At 40.5% G+C, this 21,988-nt stretch overlaps 1 protein-coding gene across 7 annotated transcripts in view; it reads left to right on the top strand.

Moving 5' to 3' along the window:
* COBLL1 (cordon-bleu WH2 repeat protein like 1) overlaps positions 1-21,988 on the top strand; it is a 150,324-nt gene that overhangs the window by 92,595 nt on the left and 35,741 nt on the right. For 4 of the 7 annotated variants that reach the window (XM_084800066.1, XM_084800071.1, XM_084800067.1 and 1 more), the window contains 6 exons: positions 272-460; positions 12,039-12,240; positions 14,966-15,194; positions 16,497-16,535; positions 21,149-21,246; positions 21,353-21,577. In XM_084800066.1, coding sequence (XP_084656192.1) covers positions 272-460; positions 12,039-12,240; positions 14,966-15,194; positions 16,497-16,535; positions 21,149-21,246; positions 21,353-21,577 — 982 coding nt within the window. The remainder of the gene's footprint in view (positions 1-271; positions 461-12,038; positions 12,241-14,965; positions 15,195-16,496; positions 16,536-21,148; positions 21,247-21,352; positions 21,578-21,988) is intronic. The other 3 variants (XM_084800068.1, XM_084800072.1, XM_084800069.1) reach the window with 1 other exon arrangement.

The following is a 21,988-nucleotide window of genomic DNA, read 5'->3' as shown; positions in this document are numbered from 1 at the left end:
TACTGTCCATCATTCTGGTTAGGATGACATGGGATCTCAGTGTTATTTTAGGCTGCTTCTCTCATGGCTAGTCATAAACATTTTCATGTATATTTGTATTTCTTGTCTTCTAATTAATAAATTATAATTTTCATGGATGTGTAAAATCATCCAAACTTAGGAGTTTTAGTATTTTAGTATATATATAATATATATACTCTATATTTCTAATATATATATATATGCATATTTTAAAGTATTTTATTTTCTGAAAAAAATTTTTTTCCCCTAGGAGGAAAACAAAAGCAAAGGCACCACTTCCTCCTGCCGAGATGAAGGGCATGGATGTCTCTTCTGCTGAGGACCCTGTAGAATCGACTGCTGTCATCACGGAGCAAAATGAAAATATGGTAGATAGAGACATTGAACTCTCAGTGATCCTGCCTGGAGATATTGTCAAATCTGCTACTGTTCATGGCAGGTACGCTGCAGTGGCCAAAGTACCACATCCTTACTCTCTTCTGCCACCATTGAAACCACTGTGACATACATCTTCATTTCTTTTTTGTTTGACAAAATGTATCTGTTGTGATTCAATTATCTATTTTTTAAAGCAAGTACTAAAAGTATAGCAAATCTTCTCTAGCAGTGTTTTAATAACTAGCCTGTGTATTCTACCAGCTTAATTCAGTGATTAAGATTTGGAACTATGTAGCTCGTTAGTTATTGTTACGTGTGAAAAGTAAGCCTGGCTCTAAATATTCTATTTGTAAGTCAAGGTTCCAAAGCCACTGCCCACAGCAGAGTCTGTCCTTCTGTCCTTCCAAAATTATTCTTTCTGCTTCAGGCTGCTTCTATGATGTGGGAGTTACTTGGCTTAAAATGTAGCATTTTCTTATTTACCAAACAAATAGATCTATATGCAACATTAGGGTTGTTTTTTTTTTTAAATTCCCTGATTTAATTCCTTGGAATAAAAACATGGGTGCATTAAGTAGGAACAGAAAGCCACACTTGAATTGGCAGGGAATGAAGATGTGACTTAGGAAGCTGACAGGTGTAAATACTTAAACAAGAGTCGAGGAAGATGGAACAAAGCTACTTGTAATTCCATCCTGACACAGGAAATTACATGAACTATATACTTAATCTCTTACCTTCCCCCTTGCATCCAGTGGCATGTGTTAGGAACAGAGTCTGCTTGGCCTTAGCATGTGTCATGAAAGAAGTGAGCAATGTGGATGTTACCTTATTCTAATCCTATGTCTTTCTGTAAATCTCTCATTCAGAGTAACCGTAATTTTAGACGAATCAAAGTCACTTGTAACTCTGAACATTGTAAAAACTGATGAAAAATAAAGTAAAATTCAGCCTTGGGAAATGATTCTTAGAATTAGGTCTTCTCCCTGCTTTACGTCTCAGTGAGTTATATTTTTCTGGTTTTGTAGTGAAAGTAGTTTTAGGATTTCTTCTTTGAGCCTCATTTGTGACGTTGCTATACTTGGTGGCCTCCTGTCTCTGCCTGAACTCTGCCTCTTCTGGAGGGGGAAGTGGGTGACAGTGACCATCGAATCTGCACCCTGAAGTAAAACAGGGACGGGGAATTGATGTAGTGGAGGCAGCCAAGCCCATGCAGAGCGGTTGAGTTTTTCTAGCTTTTCTCTAAGGCTTGCAGGGAAGGCTGCTTCCTGCTCCCCACCACCACCCCAGCCCCCCACCCTGCACCCCTTTCTTCTTAGGTCTCCCAGTAAATGCTCTGCATTGTGGTCTTTTCTGTTTGTCAGCTGCTGTTATCCCAACTCCTTAGACTTAGTTTTGAATCGTGGTCCTCTTCTGAGCCTTGACCACTCACAACACTCTCAGACTTTCTATGTACCATCTTCACTGCAGGCAGCTACATCCTGAGTCCTCTCTCTGTCCTGAGAGCTGCGGTGGGATCTCATCACATTTCAGCTGCCCCATTGCTGAGATGTTAGGCCTCCCCTAGCAGTCTTTTAAACATCCAGGTTTCCCATTTTCTCTTTCTTGGCCCTCCTTTTCTTCTTAGTCTAATTTATGACTGGTTTTTATGATGCCCGTCTTCCTCATTTTCACATTTTCTTTGGATCTGACTTTTCTTCATATATAATGTAAAGGTTCTGAATCCTTTTTGCTACATATGCTCTTACCGGGACCATAGAACTTTTCACACGTTTTGCCTTCCAGCTCTTTGGCTTCTCCGTTGCTAAAACCTGGGTAATTTTCCATCGATCGACTTTTGTGTGTGTCCGAGCCAAGCTATTGTTGAATTTCAGTATTTGCTTATCTAGGAAAATGTTTTGTGCCTGAGCTGTTAAGATTAAATAACACATGCTATATATCTGGGCTTACATGAAATCCTATCACTGCTTAGCATATACTGGCTCAGGTTTTAGGGGTGAGGAAGTGATGCTGGGATTTAAAGCTGGTGATCTCTGTATCACAGAGCCAGACCCCAGGCTCTTTTCTGTCGGGAGCTGCTTGCCCTCACCCCTTGGCCCTTCTCCCTTGGTTGCTACACACACAGATTGCTCTGACCGAAGAACCTCTCAGTTTGTGCAGTTGTAGCAATTCAACACTCAATTAAGGAAGTCCAGACTATCAGGCATGGAGATTGGGATCTGTTAACTCCTCCTCTGACATTAAGTCATCTTTTCCTTCCCTCTGCTCTTGTATGTATCTTAAGCTTTTCCACATGACTCTTCGTTCTTCTACACATGCTTTAAAAAAGGAAAACAAAACAAAACAAAACAAACAAACAAACAAAAAAACCAAACCAAGGCTCAGTACCTTCATAAACACCATCCCGGCCCTCTACAGGACTTACATCTGCCATTTTTTCCAGTTAGCTTATGCAGGCGCGGATGCCACTTTCTTTTTTTTTTTTTCTTTATTAATTTATTCTTGTTACATCTCAATGGTTATCCCATCCCTTGTATCCTCCCATTCTTCCCTCCCTCCCATTTTCCCCTTATTCCCCTCCCCTATGACTGTTCCTAAGGGGGATTACCTCCCCCTGTATATGCTCATAGGGTATCAAGTCTCTTCTTGGTAACCTGCTGTCCTTCCTCTGAGTGCCACCAGGTCTTCCCCTCCAGGGGACATGGTCAAAGTTGAGGCACCAGAGTATGTGAGGAAGTAATATCCCACTCTACTGTACACGCTGTCCTTTGGTTGGAGACCTTAAAGGGACATGGCCTCTTTTAAGGCAGCTGGCTCTGCTCTTGATGCGGATGCCACTTTCTACAAAAGCGTCCTGATACTCCCAGAATCCCCTGCTCCCGCTTGTTTCCGCACTCTTGATTCTTTATGCAGTAGTGCAGTATTCCATGCTGGGCTTTCTAAAATCTATTGATTGTCATTAAGAAAAACCCAACAGTGTATTTTGTCTTTAACATGTGTGTGCGTGCGCATGCGTGCGTGTGCGTGTGTATGCTTATTTATGCGTGATACACATGTGAGTTCAGGTGCATGTGGAGGCCAGAAAAAGGTCTCAGACCCTCTGGAGCTGGGGTACCAGTAGTTGAGCCAGCTGATGTGGGTTCTAGGAATCAAACTTGGATCCTCGGAAGAACACTCTTAGCCGCGGAGCCGTTCTTCCCAGGTTGAGGTCAATGTAGGGATGCTCTAAAAGGAAGTCTCTCTGATTTAATTTAAAAAAATTGTTTAGGGATTGAATTTTGTGAGTTGGAACTTACTTGCTAGCAGGTTTTAATGTAGCACCTTACTTGTAATGGGCTTGTCACCCAGTGTGTGGTCATTTTTATGAGCCTTTCAGTTAGAGGACTAATAATTATATAGAGCCACTGTGTGATTTTTTCAGTATCTTAGTATGACTCTGCAATAGCTTTTAAATCTTTTCTAGGTATTTCAGAGTGTAGCGTGGGCTTTTCCAAGTGTAATTTGGAATGCCATAGGGTGTGACGTGAAGAATACTGAGAGTGTGACTAAAGCTGTCTTAGCAGATACTGACTAATCGTTATTTAAAAAGGTGCCAATAAGCACGAAAATGTACAAATAGTAATTAATGTACAAATTGTAATATATATTTGTGTATTAAAAAGTGTTAGCTAAAGGGAAGAATTACAGTGCCATACCTTTGTAACTGTAAGAATGAAATTTTTCCACAGAATAATACAAGGATTCTGAGGAACTTAGCTTTTAATAACCTCAAGTTCATGAGGCTGTTATAGATAAATCAAAGATTCTGCAGGGTCTGTCTGTATTTTTGAGAATATCTTTTCTGAACTTTTTAAAATTATGCTTGAATATTTATTTTCTAAGCACTTACTTATTTATATCATCTTAAAGATTCATTTATTTTAGCCTGTGTGTAGGAGTGTTTTGCTCACATGTACATCTGTGCACCACATAAATGCCTCATGCCCTTAGAGGTCAGGAGAGAGTATTCAATCCCCTAGACCTGGAGTAATGGGCAGGTGTGATCTTCTGCATGGGCACTGGGAATTGAACACAGGTCTTCTGCAGGAACAAAAACTTCTCTTTACTTCTGAGCCATCTCTCTAGCTCAGCAAATTTATTTTGATGACATGATTTATCATATATTTGCTGTGAAAATACTGGCATCAGACTGATTGTGTGTGTGTGTGTGTGTGTGTGTGTGTGTGTGTGTGTGTGTGTGTGTGTGTACTTTTCAAAAGCATTTTCCCCAGAAGTATACCTATCCCGTCTGAAGGAATATTTCAAGATGTCTTCCTGTTGCACCCCTCATGCAGGAATATGTCTAGGATGTTTCCTTGATGAACAGGGCATGTACAACTGTATCTGAAGAAGAATGTCAATGTGCGTGCACTGGTTTTCACTAGCGCTTATTCTAGTCAGAGCACAGTGAGTTTGGGGCAGTAATAGACCATTCTTACTGGGAAGCAAGAACATGTTATCCTGAATTGGTATGGCAGCCTTACTGGGTACCAGAGTTTAGTGATGTCATGCCCTAAACGACTCACATTCATCTTGTCTCTGCTGTCATCTTCCTTTGCTTAAGGTGGATGAGAGCTGTAGTCTGATTGAGATCTCTGGGCATTTTTCTGTACAATAATAGCAGGGACGATTGAAGGAAGGAGGCATTAAAATACTTGTAATATAACATGCAGTATTGGGTGTCACATGCTTGTGTGTGTAATGCACTCGTGTGCATGAGCTGCCATGTGTGTGTGCTTGTGCGTCACTCTTTGCCACTGCTCCCTTAACTGCTCCAGTGAGCCTTGGGGACTGTCACTGTACAGACGGGCCACCCAGAAGCAGCCCTTCTTAGAGAGAGAGTCCTCCTTGTACTTGGGGAAAGTTCCTTTTATTTTTGTTTTTGAAATGGTGTCTCCGTCTGTAACCCAAACTGATCTCTGCTCACCATCCTCCTGCAGCTAACCTCCCAGGAGAAAGTGCTTTATCTTTAACCAAAATTTCCAGTTTGAGAGATTGATAAAAGCTTGGCATGCATCGTCCTTGAGAATGTGTAGGGAGGGCATTCCGTGCTGTCCTAGGAACACTCTTCTAAACAGGGAGGAAGGAAAGGCCACTGTTTTTAACAGAGGAGGAGACATCCTTTTTTTTTTTTTTTAAGTTACAAGTAGGCGTTTGTTTTGATATGAACAAATTTTAGGATGTCATGACTGCAAACAGAGGTAGCACTGAACTGCAGAGTAGAAACCCCAGCAAGCAATTGGCTTCATGTTAAGTAACCAGGGGTATTTTATGCAAAACATGTGGCCTTATTTCTTTGTCCAGTAGCAGCACTAAGGGCAGTTCTGACTGGTACAGGGCCGACCAGCAGCCAACTCAGAGAGTTTACATGGACTAGAGCGCCACCTATTGGAAGTAAGTAGACTAATAAAAATGACAGGCGACGCCATTGTGAATCAGTTTTTCTTAAAAACAGTTATGGAAACCAGCCATTCGAAAGGTCACGTTGTAGTTTAGTTGTACTTATTAAAGACTGTTCAGTAAAACAGGTCTGTAGCCAATACTTGGAATCTCAGTGCAGGAAGATCAGAAGTTCAAAGTCATCTTTAGCTAAGTAGCAAGTTGTAGCCTCTGTCTCAAAAGAACAAGCCAAACAGCAACGAACCTAGAGTCCTTCCAGGCTGGTTTGGACAGTGTCTTGAGTTAGGGTTTCTATTGTTACCATGAAACACCATTACCAAAAAGCAACTTAGGAAGGGAAGGCTTTATTTGGCTTACACTTCCATATGACTGTTCATTATCAAAGGACATTAGGACAGGAACTCAAGCTGGACAGGAGCCTGGAGGCAGGAGCTGATGCAGAGGCCATGGGAGAGTGTTGCTTACTGGCTTGCTTCTCAAGGCCTGCTCAGCCTGCTTTCATATACAACCCAGGACTGCCTGCCCACAATGGACTTGGCCTTCCCTACAACCATCAGCAAGTAAGAAAATGTCCTACAGGTTTACCTACAGCTGGTCTAGGTTTTTTGTTATTGTTGTTGTTTTGTTTTGTTTTTTTTAACTATTTATTGATTCTTTGTGAGTTTCACATCATACACCTCAATTCCAGTCATCTCCCCCTCCCTTCATATCTGTCCTTTACCCTTTAAACCTCCTCCCCCTGCCCCAAAGAAAATTAAACAAACAAACAAACATCTCATTGTGGAAGCTATAGTGTGTCACAGTGTGTCCCACAGCATACTCCTTTTTTTTTTGTCCACACATCTTTACTTGCAAATGTTCCTTGCAGTGAGTGGTTCAAGGCCCCTGGCTTCTGTTACACTATCAGTACTGGACCCTGACCTGGACTCCTCTTGAATGTCTTGCTGCCCTGTGTATGGCGATCCTGCCCCGCTGGATCCGCAGGGCCGGCCCTTTCCTGTGCCCCAGCAGTTCACACATGGGGTAAATGAGATGGCGGTTAGGAGGGCGTTTTCTCGACTGAGGCTCCCTCCACTGAGATCAGCTGGTGTCAGGGTGACCTAAAACCAGCCAGCACAGTAGGAATTCTACCCTCTTTTGTTCCCCTTTAGTTAATTTCCATGAAGTGACTGACCCTTGCTGTCAGATATAAATTTCCATTGTCGGGCACCATATTGAGAGCTGAGCTGTGGTGATAGGAGTCTCTCCCTCTCTATATTAATCTCACTAACTCCTGCTTTCTCTGCCTTTCTACCTAGCTCTGGATTCCTTCTACAGACACCACTCCTACTTATTGGAGACTGTTTTGTGACCTCTTCATCCTGTCATTGAGGAACAAACATAAAATTTACTCTGAGAATCAATGTAGTATTTACAGGATTTTTTTTTTTTTTTTTAGTATGAGGAAAGCTCAAAGACATGCTCTGATGTGTTTCTTGGTAATTGCAAATTCAGCCAGGCAGATAAAGAAGACAAACCATACCACAACTTGTGTGGGTGTAGTATAGTTGGTGGGTATATTCTTTTTTGTTGTTTGATTATCTTTATTTGTTTTTGTTTTTTTTTATTTATTGGTGTGATGGTTTTGTGTGTGTGTGTGTGTGTGTGTGTGTGTGTGTGTGTGTGTGTGTGTGTATCATTGCTGTTGGTGTGACAAAGCCTTTGTTTGTAGCCCAGGTGGGCTTTGAATTCCTAATCCTCCTGCCTCAGGTTCTCTAGGTCTGGAATGCACCTGGCAGCTACAGTTGGTTTCATTTTAAATTGCGGGGTTTTTCTATTCTCAAAATAATGGTAATTATTTATAATTTGTTCTGGAAATAGCATCAAAGACAAGTGATCTAGTAGACCACGGTATAAAATGGTGGTTTTCTCCTAGATATGACATCATTTTACAGCTTGCGGTGACCTGTTCGAACGTTTGCTGTTGGTGTGAGTCTCCTAGTTCCTCGTCTCATAGCTAAGCCTCCCCAAAGCCCCGTTGTGATATGCTTCCTGTTAGATGCACAGTAGTTAGCACTGGTTCATCCCTGCTTCATTTGGATAGGAAGGGTTAACACAGTGGAGATGTTACACAGTTGTAGGCATGCATTTGTAAAAGCAGGAAGCAATCCAGCTCAACAGAGTTTTGAGCATTTGTTGAAACTGCATATGATAAATCGTTAGAGACTGGATCATATTTTTAAAAAATATTATAGGAAGAATCTTACTGTGTTGCTTGAAACCCACCTATTCACTTACTGCCGCACGATCCCATCTTCTAGGGAGTTCTTATTAGTGCCCTTTGTCCTCGAATCATCAATCTTGCTCTCAGCTGTCCCAGAATGTATGAAACATTACCTAGGCACCCCATTGGCAAGTGGCCTTGTTTAAACATGTGGAGGCTTGGAAGTCCACCCCTGTCATTTTTGACCATCTTGCTGTTCTTGGAGCCTTTACTGCATCGTGACCTGTATCTTTTGATATCCAGGTGGATCTTTAAAATACAGAAATAGAAGCCCTAACCATCCATTATCAAAACCAGGTTAAGATCACTACTACTCTGTGTCCCACATACAGAAAGGACCCCAGGGGGTCTCGAAGGGATTTGATGGAGTCTTTGATCTGTGTGGTAAAAGTGTAGCACAAAGCACATAGCCTGCTCTAAACCACCGTGGATGCCATCTTGAAACCTGAGGATGCTAAGGTAGTGATTATTACAGATAGTGGTGTAATATGATCCCTTAAGACTCACGTGCCTCATTTATGAAGTAGAAATAGCTTTCATGGTGGATACAAACTCAGATGAAATAATAAGACATAAATTAAATACAAAAGGTGATTATTTGTTTATGAAAAGTTGGAAATCCCAGGGATATCTTCATGTCAAAGAGAATTTTTAAAGATTCTTTTTTTTTTTACATTATATGCTTTAAATATCTTTAAATATGTCTTCGAGGAAATCATTATATAAATGTCTATAAGTATTAATAAAAATACTAAAACAATAATAATATTAATGTTGCAGCTAGGTAATGGGAGAAATCAGAATTCACAGTGCTGTGGCTATAAGCAGGGCAAGAAGCTTCTACATGTGTCACTGAGGCAGTGGCAACTCAGCGCACAGTTCCTTAGCAACCTCAATACTTTGCTTTGGGTGCCAGATGTCCTCTGCCTTGGGCTATAGAAAATGGCATTTTTCCTATTGTAACTTGTACCCACACCTGGTAGCTAATTGTTGTCAGTCATATCAGATGAGGACAATAATTCTTAAGCCAAAAATTGGCAGAAGAGCTTTGGCATTCAGGAAGAAAGTCTTCACCTTTATTTAGGGTCTTACTTTGCTCTCTGTATGTGACTAATAAGCTCTAGCGGTGACCATTGCTGGGAGCACCTGCTTCAGAGTTGGAGCCCCACATTACAGTGTTGTAGCTCCTTTAAGACTGAGCTGCTGTTGTGATTTCTAACCCTCTGGTTGAAGGCATCTCTGAGGTAGGGGCGTGTCAGCTGCTGAAGCTCCTTGTGTATTTTACCCACTCAAGAGTGGTCTGAAGCGCTCTTTACTGTTGATGGCTCGGCTTTATAGAAAGCAAGGCTGCTACATGAATTTGTTAAATTTTTTTTCTTACATAGTTTTTCCTAAAATATGTGACCCTGCCTTCAACAGCGGTTTCCCCTTGCACCAGTCAGTGCACACAGATCTTAGTAGTATTCTGATTTTGGTGGTGGTGGTGGTGGTGGTGGTGTGTGTGTGTGTCCGTATGCCATTGCTCTGAAAGTAGAATTTCCCAGGAGGAAATAACCACTGGCTGGCTCCTCTGAAGTCCTCATTCCACTGCCTTCATTCCATGCCTCTCCTCATGTCCTGGGAATAAAGACCACTAAACTGGAGCTGTGGGAAGAAGTGTCCTACTTGAGAGGTGTTCACACGCATCCTAGATAAAGTCTGAGTCAACGTGGCCAGAGCCGCTATCACAATTCCCGAGAAATCTGTAAGCCCCCTTAGCGACTTCTCAAGTGTTTTACTCCCACTCCCTTCACCCTTTCTCCTTCTCTCGGCCGTCAGTATTTAGTCCAGGCCTCCAGATTGCCGACAGTATAGGTATATGCTCAGCTTGCCACATAGATTTTTTTTTTTTTGTATAGCCTTCTAACTGTTCTAACAGGCTTTTAAATTTTACTCCATAAAATCTCAGGTCTTGCCCTGAGAAGCGTTTAGAACCATTGTAAGATTACTGTTTTTTTAATTACTCTGCATGCAGGAGCCTTGGCAGTGCAGGGGGATTTGACCAGTGAACTTTCTGCGATAACTGAGTCTTTCCAAGTCTATTCTTATGCCAATTAAGGTATTCCCTCACCCTCTCCACCCCAGCATTTATGGATGAGACTCTGTGTATTCGTTTTGTTTATTATCTCTCTAAATCCAGACTTTGTATACTGCAGCATGCAGTCCGTCATTGGTTTAGTCATATATTGTGCGAAGGTATGCTGATTGTACATGGGGGCGAGGAAAGGCGCCATTAAAAATACACCTCTTGTGCGATGGGTGTACTTCAGGCCTTGGGGTCAGTCCACAGGGTGGGGAGTTGCGGAGGGAGGTATTCCTCTTAATTGCAGAGAGACTGGAATGGCCTGGATATGAAGCCAAATTGAACATAGGGGGTGGTTTGAAAGTCTGGGTAAAATGGTATGTCACCTCAGGTTCACATGGTAACAACTGGCCCTTCAGCTCTCCTATGGGAGGCTGTTTCTCTCTAAAAACAAAATCAAAGAGGTCATAGACCTGGCATTGCAGTGATAACAGACAGTGGGGTAAGGCTCTGTATTAAGCAGATATACTGAATTTGATATGAAAACTGCACGGGGAGTTTTCCTAACCTCATTTCCCTGAAAGCTAGTAGCTAGCTTTAAGTTGAAACATTGAAAATAATTTTTACAGGCATTTTCATTTTCCAAAAAAAGAGGAAGGTGGCTGGTCACAGATTTCCCTAAAGCGAAGTCCCTGAAACTCCACCTCCGCCCATGAAATGAGAAACAAGACTTCTAATGCCTTTGCCTTAAGTGTGAGTGGTTTAGGATCACCAGGCATGTGAGGAAAACATGTGATACAAAAGAGTTTGTGATTTGATTTGACTGTTAAGAAAGGCAAGACCACAGTGTTCTGTTGAAGTAAATGAAAACATAGTTGTGTGTTGGCAGTTGGTATTCGTGGAAAGTGAAGTCCCAAACGGAGGGGTACCCTGAATGCCAAGCTGGCTGTGCAAGAATCCTGTTCAAGTTTTTCCTGTATAGAGATCGGTCCTGCATTCTCCTGTTGGCCTTATTTGATACGGTCTCAAATATTTACTGCTGTTGCTTTACACAGGGACCCGTAAACTTTATATCAGGGGCCAGATAATCAAAGTGTTAGGCTTTGCAGTCTACAGGCCACACTTAACCTCAATCTGCCACCATAACAAAAAAAAAAAAAAAAAAAAAAAGCAGCTGGAGGCATTATATTAACAGGTAGGCAGGTTACATCCTAAAAATCTCAGTTTAAAAAGAAGAAAGTAGAAAGCAAGGATAGTGGCACACAGCTGTATGCCTGGCACTAGGGAGGCTGAGGCAGGAGAATTACAGGTCTGAGGCCTGAATGTGGGCACTTAGTGAGTTGAGGCCAGCCGAGGCTTGGATTAGGTTGTAAGGAGACCACACAGTATAGTTGCTGACATGTAGTCCAGTCTGTCAAATTGAGTATTAGATCTGTCAGGACAGGCATGTCATAATACTTGTACAATGACGGCAGTACCTAGAAAATGCTAAAGAAATATTCTTTGAGGAATTGAAGAATTCAAGGATTTGTAAGAAGTTTGGTGTAAGGATTGCAAGTTACAAAACTGAGGATTGTCTGCTAAGCCAAGTGACTGTTCTTGGGTAAGGAAGGACTCATATAATTTATAACACAAAAGACTTGGCAAATAAAAATATATGGAAAATTATTGAACCAAATATTCTAGCCAACTGCGTTTAATCTTTTTAGGATTTTCTCTCCCTAATTATCGGATTTTTAAGTTGCTCTCGCCATTCTTCATATCCTTGCTTTATGTGTCTCGAAGACAAACGGGAGCAGAGGCGAGTTCTGAAACCATTAAGTTTCACCATCTGTTGAGTTGGACTCTTACAAACCCCTTCTTCCTGTTCTGCAGTAAGCCGATGATGGACTTGCTTGTGTTCCTCTGTGCGAAGTACCACTTAAACCCATCAAGTCACACAATTGACTTACTCTCTGCGGAAGAGAATCTCATCAAATTTAAGCCGAACACACCAATAGGAATGCTGGAGGTAGAGAAGGTAATTTTAAAGCCTAAATCTCTGGATAAGAAAAAGCCAACACCTATAATCCCAGAGGTAAGGATACTATCACAGATTTTTATGTTCTTATGGCTGAGATACTAAGTTCTTAGTCAATGTTTATGGTTCCTCGTAAATGAAATGAAACAAAAATTAGATTTCTGGTCTGGCTTTATGGTGTATGGTTTTCATGTTTTCCTAAAACACTTGGTCATCAGCTGATTATTCCTCCTTGGGTCAACTAGAATCAGGGGAATAATTTAGATATCAAATGCTCTAAAAATAAATGTATTGACTACATCAGGATCTAAGAATAATCCATGTGCTACATATTAAGTTAGTCTTTTAAAAAATCTATACTTAAATGTTTCACATTTTAATGAATATTTATTTATTAATATATTCAACTTTTATATATTTTGTATGTCAAAATACAACATTCACCCAGATCACAGTTTATCATCCTATATAATAGCTCATTTTCCTTTTTAAGTAATTTGTGTGTGTGTAGTTTTTATTCAGAGGCCAGGAGAGGACATAGCATGCCCTTCTCTATCTGGCTTCATTCCTTTGAGGTGGGGCCTTTCTCTGGATCTGGAGCTATTGGTTTTCAGCTATTTGGCAGCAAGCACCAGTCTCTCCTTGTCTCTTGTCCATAAGATACTCAGGCTGTAGGCATTTTTGAAATGGTGCCTGGCTTGTTAGATGGATCATGGTTGTGCGCAAGGAATCTTAACCCCCGAGCCATCTCTACAGATCCTTACTTTGTTTTGTTTTGTTTTTTTGAGACAGGGTTTCTCTATGTTATCTCAGCGGTCCTGCACTCGATTTGTAGACCAGGCTGGCCTTGAACTCACGATGATCCGCCTGTCTCTGCCTCCTGAGTGCCTCCACGCCTGGCAGATCCTTACTTTTTAATATGTGAATTTGAACCAGAAACATTGAACCTGATGCTAATTTATTCAGTTGATATTCTTACCATTAATTATTTATGTATTTGACCAAACCCAGGACCTCATACTTGGTAGGCACACATTGTACCGGTGAGCTGATGTCCATACCACTTACTTTTCTTTTCTTTTAAAATTATTCTCATAAAATTATTGCTATAAACACACACATAGAAGTTTATGACTTCAGAAAATACTCCTGAGTGATGAACATCAACCGTTTTTCACTTCGTAGATTATATGAAACTGTGCGCTGAATTGGTAGTTCTCTTCCGTTTGACTTGAATACGTACATTCTCACATTGTCTTCATATTGCTTGGAAGCATTTAATAAAAAATGTTGACAAGGATTTCATGATAAAACATTGGCTTTAGTATTTAGTTGAGTGTTAATGAATATTAATCAGACAATCGTCTGCTTGTGTCATCTAGGTCTGAATTTACCTGCTACATGAACATGCTGTTGATCCATATTGGAGCAACTTTGTGTTGCAAATAGATTGTCCATCTCAGGAGGCCCTCAGTTGCATACAGGATTTTAGTTTTATGAATGAACATCTTTGATGATCTGAAAACTATGGATTTTATTTGGTGCAGCTACCTACTGCTGAATTCTGTTTATTCCAGTTACATCAAAATAGGGAGACACTTGAAAGAGTGCCAATAATTTTGAAATTATTAGTATTAGGTCTAATTAAGAATAATTTGGTTAACTAGGTTGATAATAGTACAAACAATAAACACCAATGGCAATATGTAGTAGCCACTTACTGATAACTATGTGCCAGGCATGATGCTTGGATCTTAGTCTGTTTGATCCCATTGATTATGTTAGAAAGACAGTAGTTTTGAAATGTTATTTTTAAAGTTGCAGCTATTGACAGGCTATTAAAAGATAAACATTCTTTAAATTAAGGACAACATAAAACAGATATTACTATTGTATGTATTTGATACCTTCAAAATAAATACTTTACTACATAATGTATAAATATTAGTAATATTATATATGGGCCTTTGTTTTTGTTGACTTTGAATCCTGCTTGATATTTTACTATCAAGAATTTGAGCCAGGCGGTGGTGGCTTCCCCTTTAATCCCAGCACTCAGAAGTCAGAGCAGGCAGATCTCCGAATTCAAGGCCAGCGTGGTCCAGGGAGCAAGTTACAGGACAGCCAAGGCTACACAGAGAAACCCTGTCTTAACCACCCCTAATTAAAAAAATATAGATAGATTGATAAAAGCTTAATAGAAAATTTAGTTTTACTATTTTAAAAAGCGGATTGAACATGTCCTTGTGCATGACATAATCTCAGGTACTTCCCAGGCTGTGACAGAAAGATCACAAGTTCACAAGACCTACCTTGGCTATAGATTGAGTTCAAGTCCAGCCAGGACCATTTAGTGACACCCTGCATCAATGTGAAAGTTAGAAAAAGGACCAGGGACATAGCATAGTATTGGAATGCTTGTCTAGCATGAATAAAACCTTAAGTTCAATTCGCAGGACCATTAAAAACTCAAAACAACAACCAAAAAAACCCAATGTTTTTTTTTCTTAGAATTTGTTTTAAAATGGAAATAGCATTAATGAAAAAGAGAATTTCATCCCAGAAGAAGATGATGAAACACAAAGCCTTGAGTAAAACACACCTCTGAGTAGCATTACACAGCTTGTTTTAATTAGTGACCCATGGTGTAACTAAAAAGTTAGGTTATGGTTCAGAGAACTGAGAGTCAGTTACTACAGTTATCATTCTAGAGGCCACTGTGAAATTTGATTTTAGTAATAAATAAATTATGTCATAACTGTGAATCTAACTTACATTTCAGAAAACTGTGAGAGTAGTGATCAACTTTAAGAGAACACAGAAGACCATAGTGAGAGTTAGTCCACACGCACCTCTTCACGATCTGGCTCCCATTATATGCAGCAAATGTGAGTTTGATCCGTTGCATACAGTGTTGCTGAAGGATTATCAGGCTCAGGAGCCCCTCGACATGACAAAATCCCTTAATGACCTGGGATTAAGGGAGCTATATGCCATGGATATCAGCAGAGGTAAGTGTACCCCCCCCACACTTAACATCTAGGGTGTGTGTGTGTGTGTGTGTGTGTGTGTGTGTGTGTGTGTGTGTGTAGGTATACCCAGGTTCATAATGCCAAGGATTTAATGGATCCACCATATAGATAAACATCATATTGAGAATAAGAAAAATAAATTAAATAGAAAATAACCCACCCCGATCTAGCCAATGGACAGGACATTCTCCACAGTTGAGTGGAGAGTGGGGACCAACTTTCACATAAACTCTGGTGCCCCATATTTGACCATGTCCCCTTGATGGGGAGGCCTAGTGACACTCAGAGGAAGGACAGCAGGCTACCAAAGAAGAAACTTGATACCCTATGAGCAAATACAGGGGGAGGAGGTCCCCCTCAGGCACAGTCATAGGGGAGGGGAATAGGATGAAAGTGGGAGGGAGGGAGGAATGGGAGGATACAAGGGATGAGATAACTATTGAGATGTAATATGAATGAATTAATAAAAAAAGGAAAAGGAAAAAAAGAAAAAAAAAAAGAAATCAAACCAAGTGTATAATTTTACTCGATAACAGTTACTGAAATGGAAAGAAAACCCAGTCTTTTGTGCTATCATCGCATTTTGTATTTTTCTGTTAACCTAGGAATTATTTTGGTAGCTTTCATTTTTTTTTTCCTTTTTGTTTTTTTGTGAGCAGGTCTCATCAGGATGCCTAGCTTTGGCTCGAACCTCTGAGCTTAAGGAATCCTCCTGTCCCAGCTGATTCAGTAGCTTAGGCTGACAGGCTTGGGCTGCTTTGTCAAGCTTTTTTGGGTGTTATCTTAATTTCTTGTGCTTTTTGGATTTAAATAAAGTAAGTAGTTATATGCAGGCCCATATAATTTTGTATGCAGCTTTGCTATCAAGTTTGGACTTTTTTTTAAATGACAGATTGTTTCTTTAGGTCAGCATCCAAAATAAACCTCCATATCAAATGAATCGGAAATACTTCCGAATTTTTTTTCAGATATCAGAGATTTTATTCATACAAAGAGGAGATATATTAAAATGTAGAGATCACAAATGAAGTTGATTGTTTTTTCCTGGTGCCTGGTAGACCAGGAACATGTTATATAGTTTGGGTTTCTGTCCTTGGGGGCGGGGATGAAGGGTTTGTAGAAGAGACAGTCCATGCACACTGCACAGAGAATTTCAGACATTATTCTGAGGATGTCTATAGTGTAGTCCACTGACTGCTGTTTTGATCAGTGATATTTAATAGCTAACAAACATCATCGTCATCATAGTCATTTACCCTTTTTTACTCCCTCTTGCTGTAGCCCCCTCTGTAACTGCCTCCAATAAGCCATCTTTCCAAGGTAAGATACATGAATCAGTAGAAACTGTAAATTATAACATGAAATTGGGAGGATTAAAATTGAGACTCAAATCTTATTTTTTTAAACATTACTAACACATCCTGTAAGAAATTCTAACTTAAAATCTTGGGGGCTTGTTTCCTTAAAAAAAAACAAACAAACCATTATGGGTTCCCATCTTTAATTTCAGGTCCTAATTATAACAGTATGGTGATGAACGATGTCCTTCTAGGGCTGGGAGTAATAGCATAAATGTGCAATTCTAGCACTCAATGGGGCAAGGCAAGAGGATTCCAAGTTTGGGGCAAACCTGAGCTGTATAGGGAAAAAAATTCTCAGACACTAAAAAACAATACAGAAAACGATATCGTGGTGAAAGTTGGGGAAAATGGAATTTCTACTCTTATATAAGAAAGAATGGTTTTCGTAGGAGCATGCTTGGATGCGAGTGTGAGTGAATCTTTGGCAGTGCTATGGAAGGATGCCAATTTATTCTCACTAAGCAGCTATTGGAGAGATGATATATCAATATATATAGATTGCCACCATTTAGTTTCTGTGACAATTTTGTAATAACATGAAAAATTTTGTTAAAATAGCTTTAAAAGCTTATAAAGGCATTTAATACTGCATGTAAAAAGCTTTTACATGAATTTTTGAAAGGAAATACATAAACTGTTTAATAGTGAATAGCTTTGAGTGGAAGGGTTGTGAGCAAATTTTCATATTTCCTTATATTATAGCATTTATAATGAATATGTTACTTTCATAGGGAAGATTTGATTAAAATGATTCAATAATAGAATCTGGGAGTTTTTTTTCCTCCATTAAAAAGGGTAGGCTCAGATCACTGATTTGTATAATTATTACTACCCTGCCTAAAAGTAAAACCATATTAAAGTGCATATTGCTATTTGTCAGGCTCTTCTGATTAAGCCCATGGGGGCAACTATATGTTGATTTATTCTTGGCTAATACAGACTAGCCTAATGAAAGGAGTTAAAAATTCCTGTCATCCTAACATATACCTTGGCCAAGAACCAGAAAATAGGCTCTTCTATTCTGGTGCCACATTGGCTGTTAGGCCAAGGTGACAAGCTTCTAGAATAAAAAAAAAAAAATAGCTTATATGTCTGGACTCTACTTCTGTAAATGATAAGAAATGGGAAATGGGAACATGTTCTCCGCTTCTTTCCAGAAACAGTGCTTGTGCTTGGCTTGGTCATAACCACATCCCATGATCCTTTTAGGCTCAACTTTACAGTATTTAGTACATTTATTTCCAATGTCTGTTCTAGCCATCCTTCAATGGGAATTTTTAGAGATGTAATTGCTGAGTAGAACTGTCAGGGACTAAAGTTGTGGAGTCAAGACAGCTCATTTTCGTGTCAGAGTCCAGCAGCTCTGTCCCAACCATACACGTGTGTACCCCTTGACTTGGTGGGATGTCATCCGAAGCCTTTAGACATGGTGTGCTGTGACTTTGGGTCTCTCTTCCAGAATCAGGAAGCTACAGTGCTTGTGCCAATTTCCTTAACGAAGGCGGGCCTTCACATGTCTCAGTCTTTAACACTCAGCGGTCTGTACACACTGTTTTAATTGAAGAGGGCTGACCTGGTGTGGAGGGTGGCCAGATGTCAGAGGCATTATTGTCATATTCTGGCTACACTTGTTGAATGGATCTGTGAGTTTGCAAACTATTCAAGTCTAGGACACTCAATTCCTTAAATGTGAATGCAATGCTGATTTTTATTTTTTTACATTTGTCACACCACCAGCTAACATGTGCCAATGGGGAGCAAATTGCTCAAAATGAATCTTTTCTCTCTTCCTTTCACAGAGGTGTTCTCAGAAATAAAGCACATGAAAAACCTGTAGCCTTGAGCCTCTATGTCCTCATTGTTACTTGTTGGCCTTAGGAAGCCTCTTATGCAGTGTGCACTGCCTGTTAATGTTTGAACTATTGAAGTTTTCATAAGTGGAATACAGTTGTCCTTTAGTGTGTTCACTGTGACAGATCGCACTAATATATGCTTTGGTACCCTACTTTTCTTCCTATTGCTGTGATGAAAGACCATGACCAAAAGCAACTTGAGAAGGAAAAGGGTTATTTGGCCTACCCATCCTGATCACAGTCAGTCATTGAGGGAGGCAGAGGCAGGGCCTCAAGCCCAGGAGGAAGCTGGAGACAGGAATCTAAGCAAAGGCCATGGCTTCCTCAGCCTGCTTTTTCGTAGAGTCCAAGATTCCCCTGTCCTAGGCTGGGCCCTCCCACATATTAATCAAGACAGTGCCCCTACAGCTGTGCCTACAGGCAATCTGATGGAGGCAGGCCTTTTTTAAACTGAGGTTCTCTCCTTTAAGATGATGGTAGCTTCTGTTAAATTGATTAAGAAACAAGCAAACAACAACAAAAACAAAAAACCAAACCCAACCAGCACACTCTTTGCTTTCCTACAGTAGTTTCTACACGGACAATCATGTTTGCTTTTAAACACTCATTTTAAATAAAAGCATTAAAGATTGTACATTTACTTCTAAGTCCCATTTAAGTTCTCTCTCAGTTTTTATGTGAAGGGCTTTGTTTCGGATATCATTGAAATTGCTTTATGATTTACATAAAATTCTTACATGTCTTTGTGGAAGGCATATTTTCACAGTTTACTCTTCGCCTTGCTCTTCCTACACACCAGGTCCTTTGTGTCATGGTTCACCCTATTGTCTGTCTGTTTCACCATTGGTCCCACACACCCTGTGGGTATAACTTCTATTTACTTTTTTCCTGTCAACTGACTATAAATCTAGAGACTTGACAGGTTTGGGTGAGATAATTTGTTGCAAGAATACTCCATAGGAGCCGAACTGATTTTTGTCTGTCATCCCAGCTCCTCGGGAACATAAGGCCAGGGCTGCAAGGCCACCCTGAGCTACACAGAGAAATCCCTGCTACAGGAAAACAAACCAAAGAACACAAAACACCCTTCATAAGCAGTGCTTTGTACTTCCACTTGCAGACATATGAAAACCCGGCCAATACCAGCATTTGCTGCGTACATCTTAATGAGCAACTGAAAAAGAGCTCTAGTCTTATGCAGTCTTCCTTTCAGCTGCTAGCTGCACTTTCTTACTTAATCTTGTGTATATGAATGTGTGTGGGGGAGGGGAGGTTGGGATGCCTGTACAGGAGTGTGTTTGCTATGATGTGCCTGTAGCAGATGTTGGTCATTATATTCCATGTCACTTGAGACAGGATCTCTTAATGTTGTGCATGCCAAGCTCGTGGGCCGCCGCGATTCTCCTGTCTGCTTCCCATCACATGATAGGAGTGCTAGGACCATAGATGTGTGTTTTCTCATGTCTAGCTTTATGTGGGTTCCGAGAAGATGCACTCAGTTTCTCAAGATCATGTGATATGTTTCGATATAAAATTACTTTTATGATATCAAAATTGTCCTGATCTTTGCCAGTAGAAACCACTGTAGGATGGTTCTAAGTCCTTTGGTATGACTCCTGATGGACTTCGGTAACTCTTACCCTGGTACAACTAGTTGCTTGTAGTTCATTGCTTTATATAAAAAGTAAATCAACTACTGCAAAGCAGTCCTGGTTCCTTTCAGTGGTACTGCATTGGAAGTATGTGGGGTCACAGTGGCTTAGATGCTGGCTTGACCCTCAGTTATTGACCTCTTCATCTTGACATTAGGAAACAGGTTTTTTTTTTAAAGCAAGATTATACGTGCAGCCTTGAAGTTTACCACTTTCTAAGTCCAATTTTAGCACTCTTAACATTTAGGGCCTGGTAATTCTGGCCCCACTAGAACTTCTAGGTTAAACAAATAGCACTTAAGAGAAACTACTTGGCCCAGTCTTCCCCTAGTGCCTGGGGGAGATTGGTTCCGAACCCTTGAGGATACCAAAATCTGTGGAAACTCAAGTCCCCAAGAAAGAATTGCCTAGTGTTTGCATATAGACTCTGCCCACCCCTAACCCCCACATACATTAAATCATTTCAGGAGCACCAGTGACACCCAACACCTTATAAAAACTTTATAAATAGTCTTTATGATGACTTTTACATCAGGAATGACGATAAGGAAAAAAAAATCTGTACATATTCAGTACAGAGCTAGTTTTCCTCGGAGCGTTTTCCATATGTGGTTTGTTTGGATCCATTGAAGCATACTCACACATAGAGTGGCAGCTGTAATTATAGCGCCTTGTGTTTTGTGAGAGTGAAATGCTTCGTGGTTGTTTAGCTCTTCTAAAGTTATAGCTGAAGTAAACAAAAGGACAAGCTGCGTGGGAGAAGTGTCGTGTGTCACTGTGATGTGTAGCCTGCTTACTTTGCGTTTCAAATGCTGGTAATTATACAGTGCCTAAGAAATTCAGTTAACCGTCTAGCTGTGCCTCTTGGTCCTGGCTGCGTGTCTTAGCTTCCTTAAGCCTCACTTTGTCCTGATCTAAAGTGGGGACTCCGTTCACTTGTTGCCTTGAGAGTTGGCTGTAGCTGCTAATGCTCATCACCAGAAAATCTTTTAAATGTTAGGAAAGAGACATTGGAAATGGACGCTCCGCCCGTAAACAAAAAGTAAGTTGTTTTTCATCTTTTTCAGAGTCCTGCCAAATATCACACAACCCAGACATTGTGAAGGAGAAAGAAAACAAAGGGATTTTGAGCTTTTTCCAACGCAGTAAGAAAAAGCGGGAGCAAGTGAGCATCATATTCATGCAGCATTTAAAGATGCCTGACGAGAATTTTCAGATTCTTAGCAAGTATTGTGATCATAAACAGGCATTGCCTTTTGTTTTTCTCTTAGACAGCCAGCGCTCCTGCGACCCCACTTGTGAGCAAGCACCGCCCATCTTTTACGAGATCCAACACCATCTCCAAACCTTACGTTTCCAACACACTGCCCTCGGGTGCGCCCAAGAAGCGGCGTGCCCCACTGCCCCCCATGCCCACATCCCAGGGCACTGCACAAGGCCAGGAGAGACGCGCTTCGTGCGTGGTGAGATCCACCAGTGTGGATGACACTGATAAGGTGTGCTGGGTTTGTTTTGTTTTTCTGGTTTCTCTAGGGAGACATCTCTTCTTTCCTGTATCTAACTTGACTTTTTCCCACATAGTCCGCTGAGAAAGAAACAGTCATTAATATGCACTCAGAGTATCTACTGACAGAGTTTGTAGAAGGTGATCATGGATACGTCTTGTTGTGTCTTAAGTGTCAGTTTTAATACCCGTCAAGCTAATACGTGATAGATACAGTTTTTTCTTTTTTTACTTCAAGCATTGGTTGTATAAGGAATTAAATGCATTGTATGTATGTATGTATGTATGTATGTATGTATGTATGTATGTATGTATGTATTTTTAAACATCACATGAGGCCATAAGGTCCATTCTTGAATTTCCCCTGGGTATCTTCTGAGATTCTCTATGGAAAATCCTGGTG

Source organism: Acomys minous (assembly GCF_964271855.1).
Source record: "Acomys minous genome assembly, chromosome: 10".
Taxonomy (NCBI): domain Eukaryota; kingdom Metazoa; phylum Chordata; class Mammalia; order Rodentia; family Muridae; genus Acomys; species Acomys minous.
This window is presented reverse-complemented; position numbering and strand designations above follow the sequence as displayed.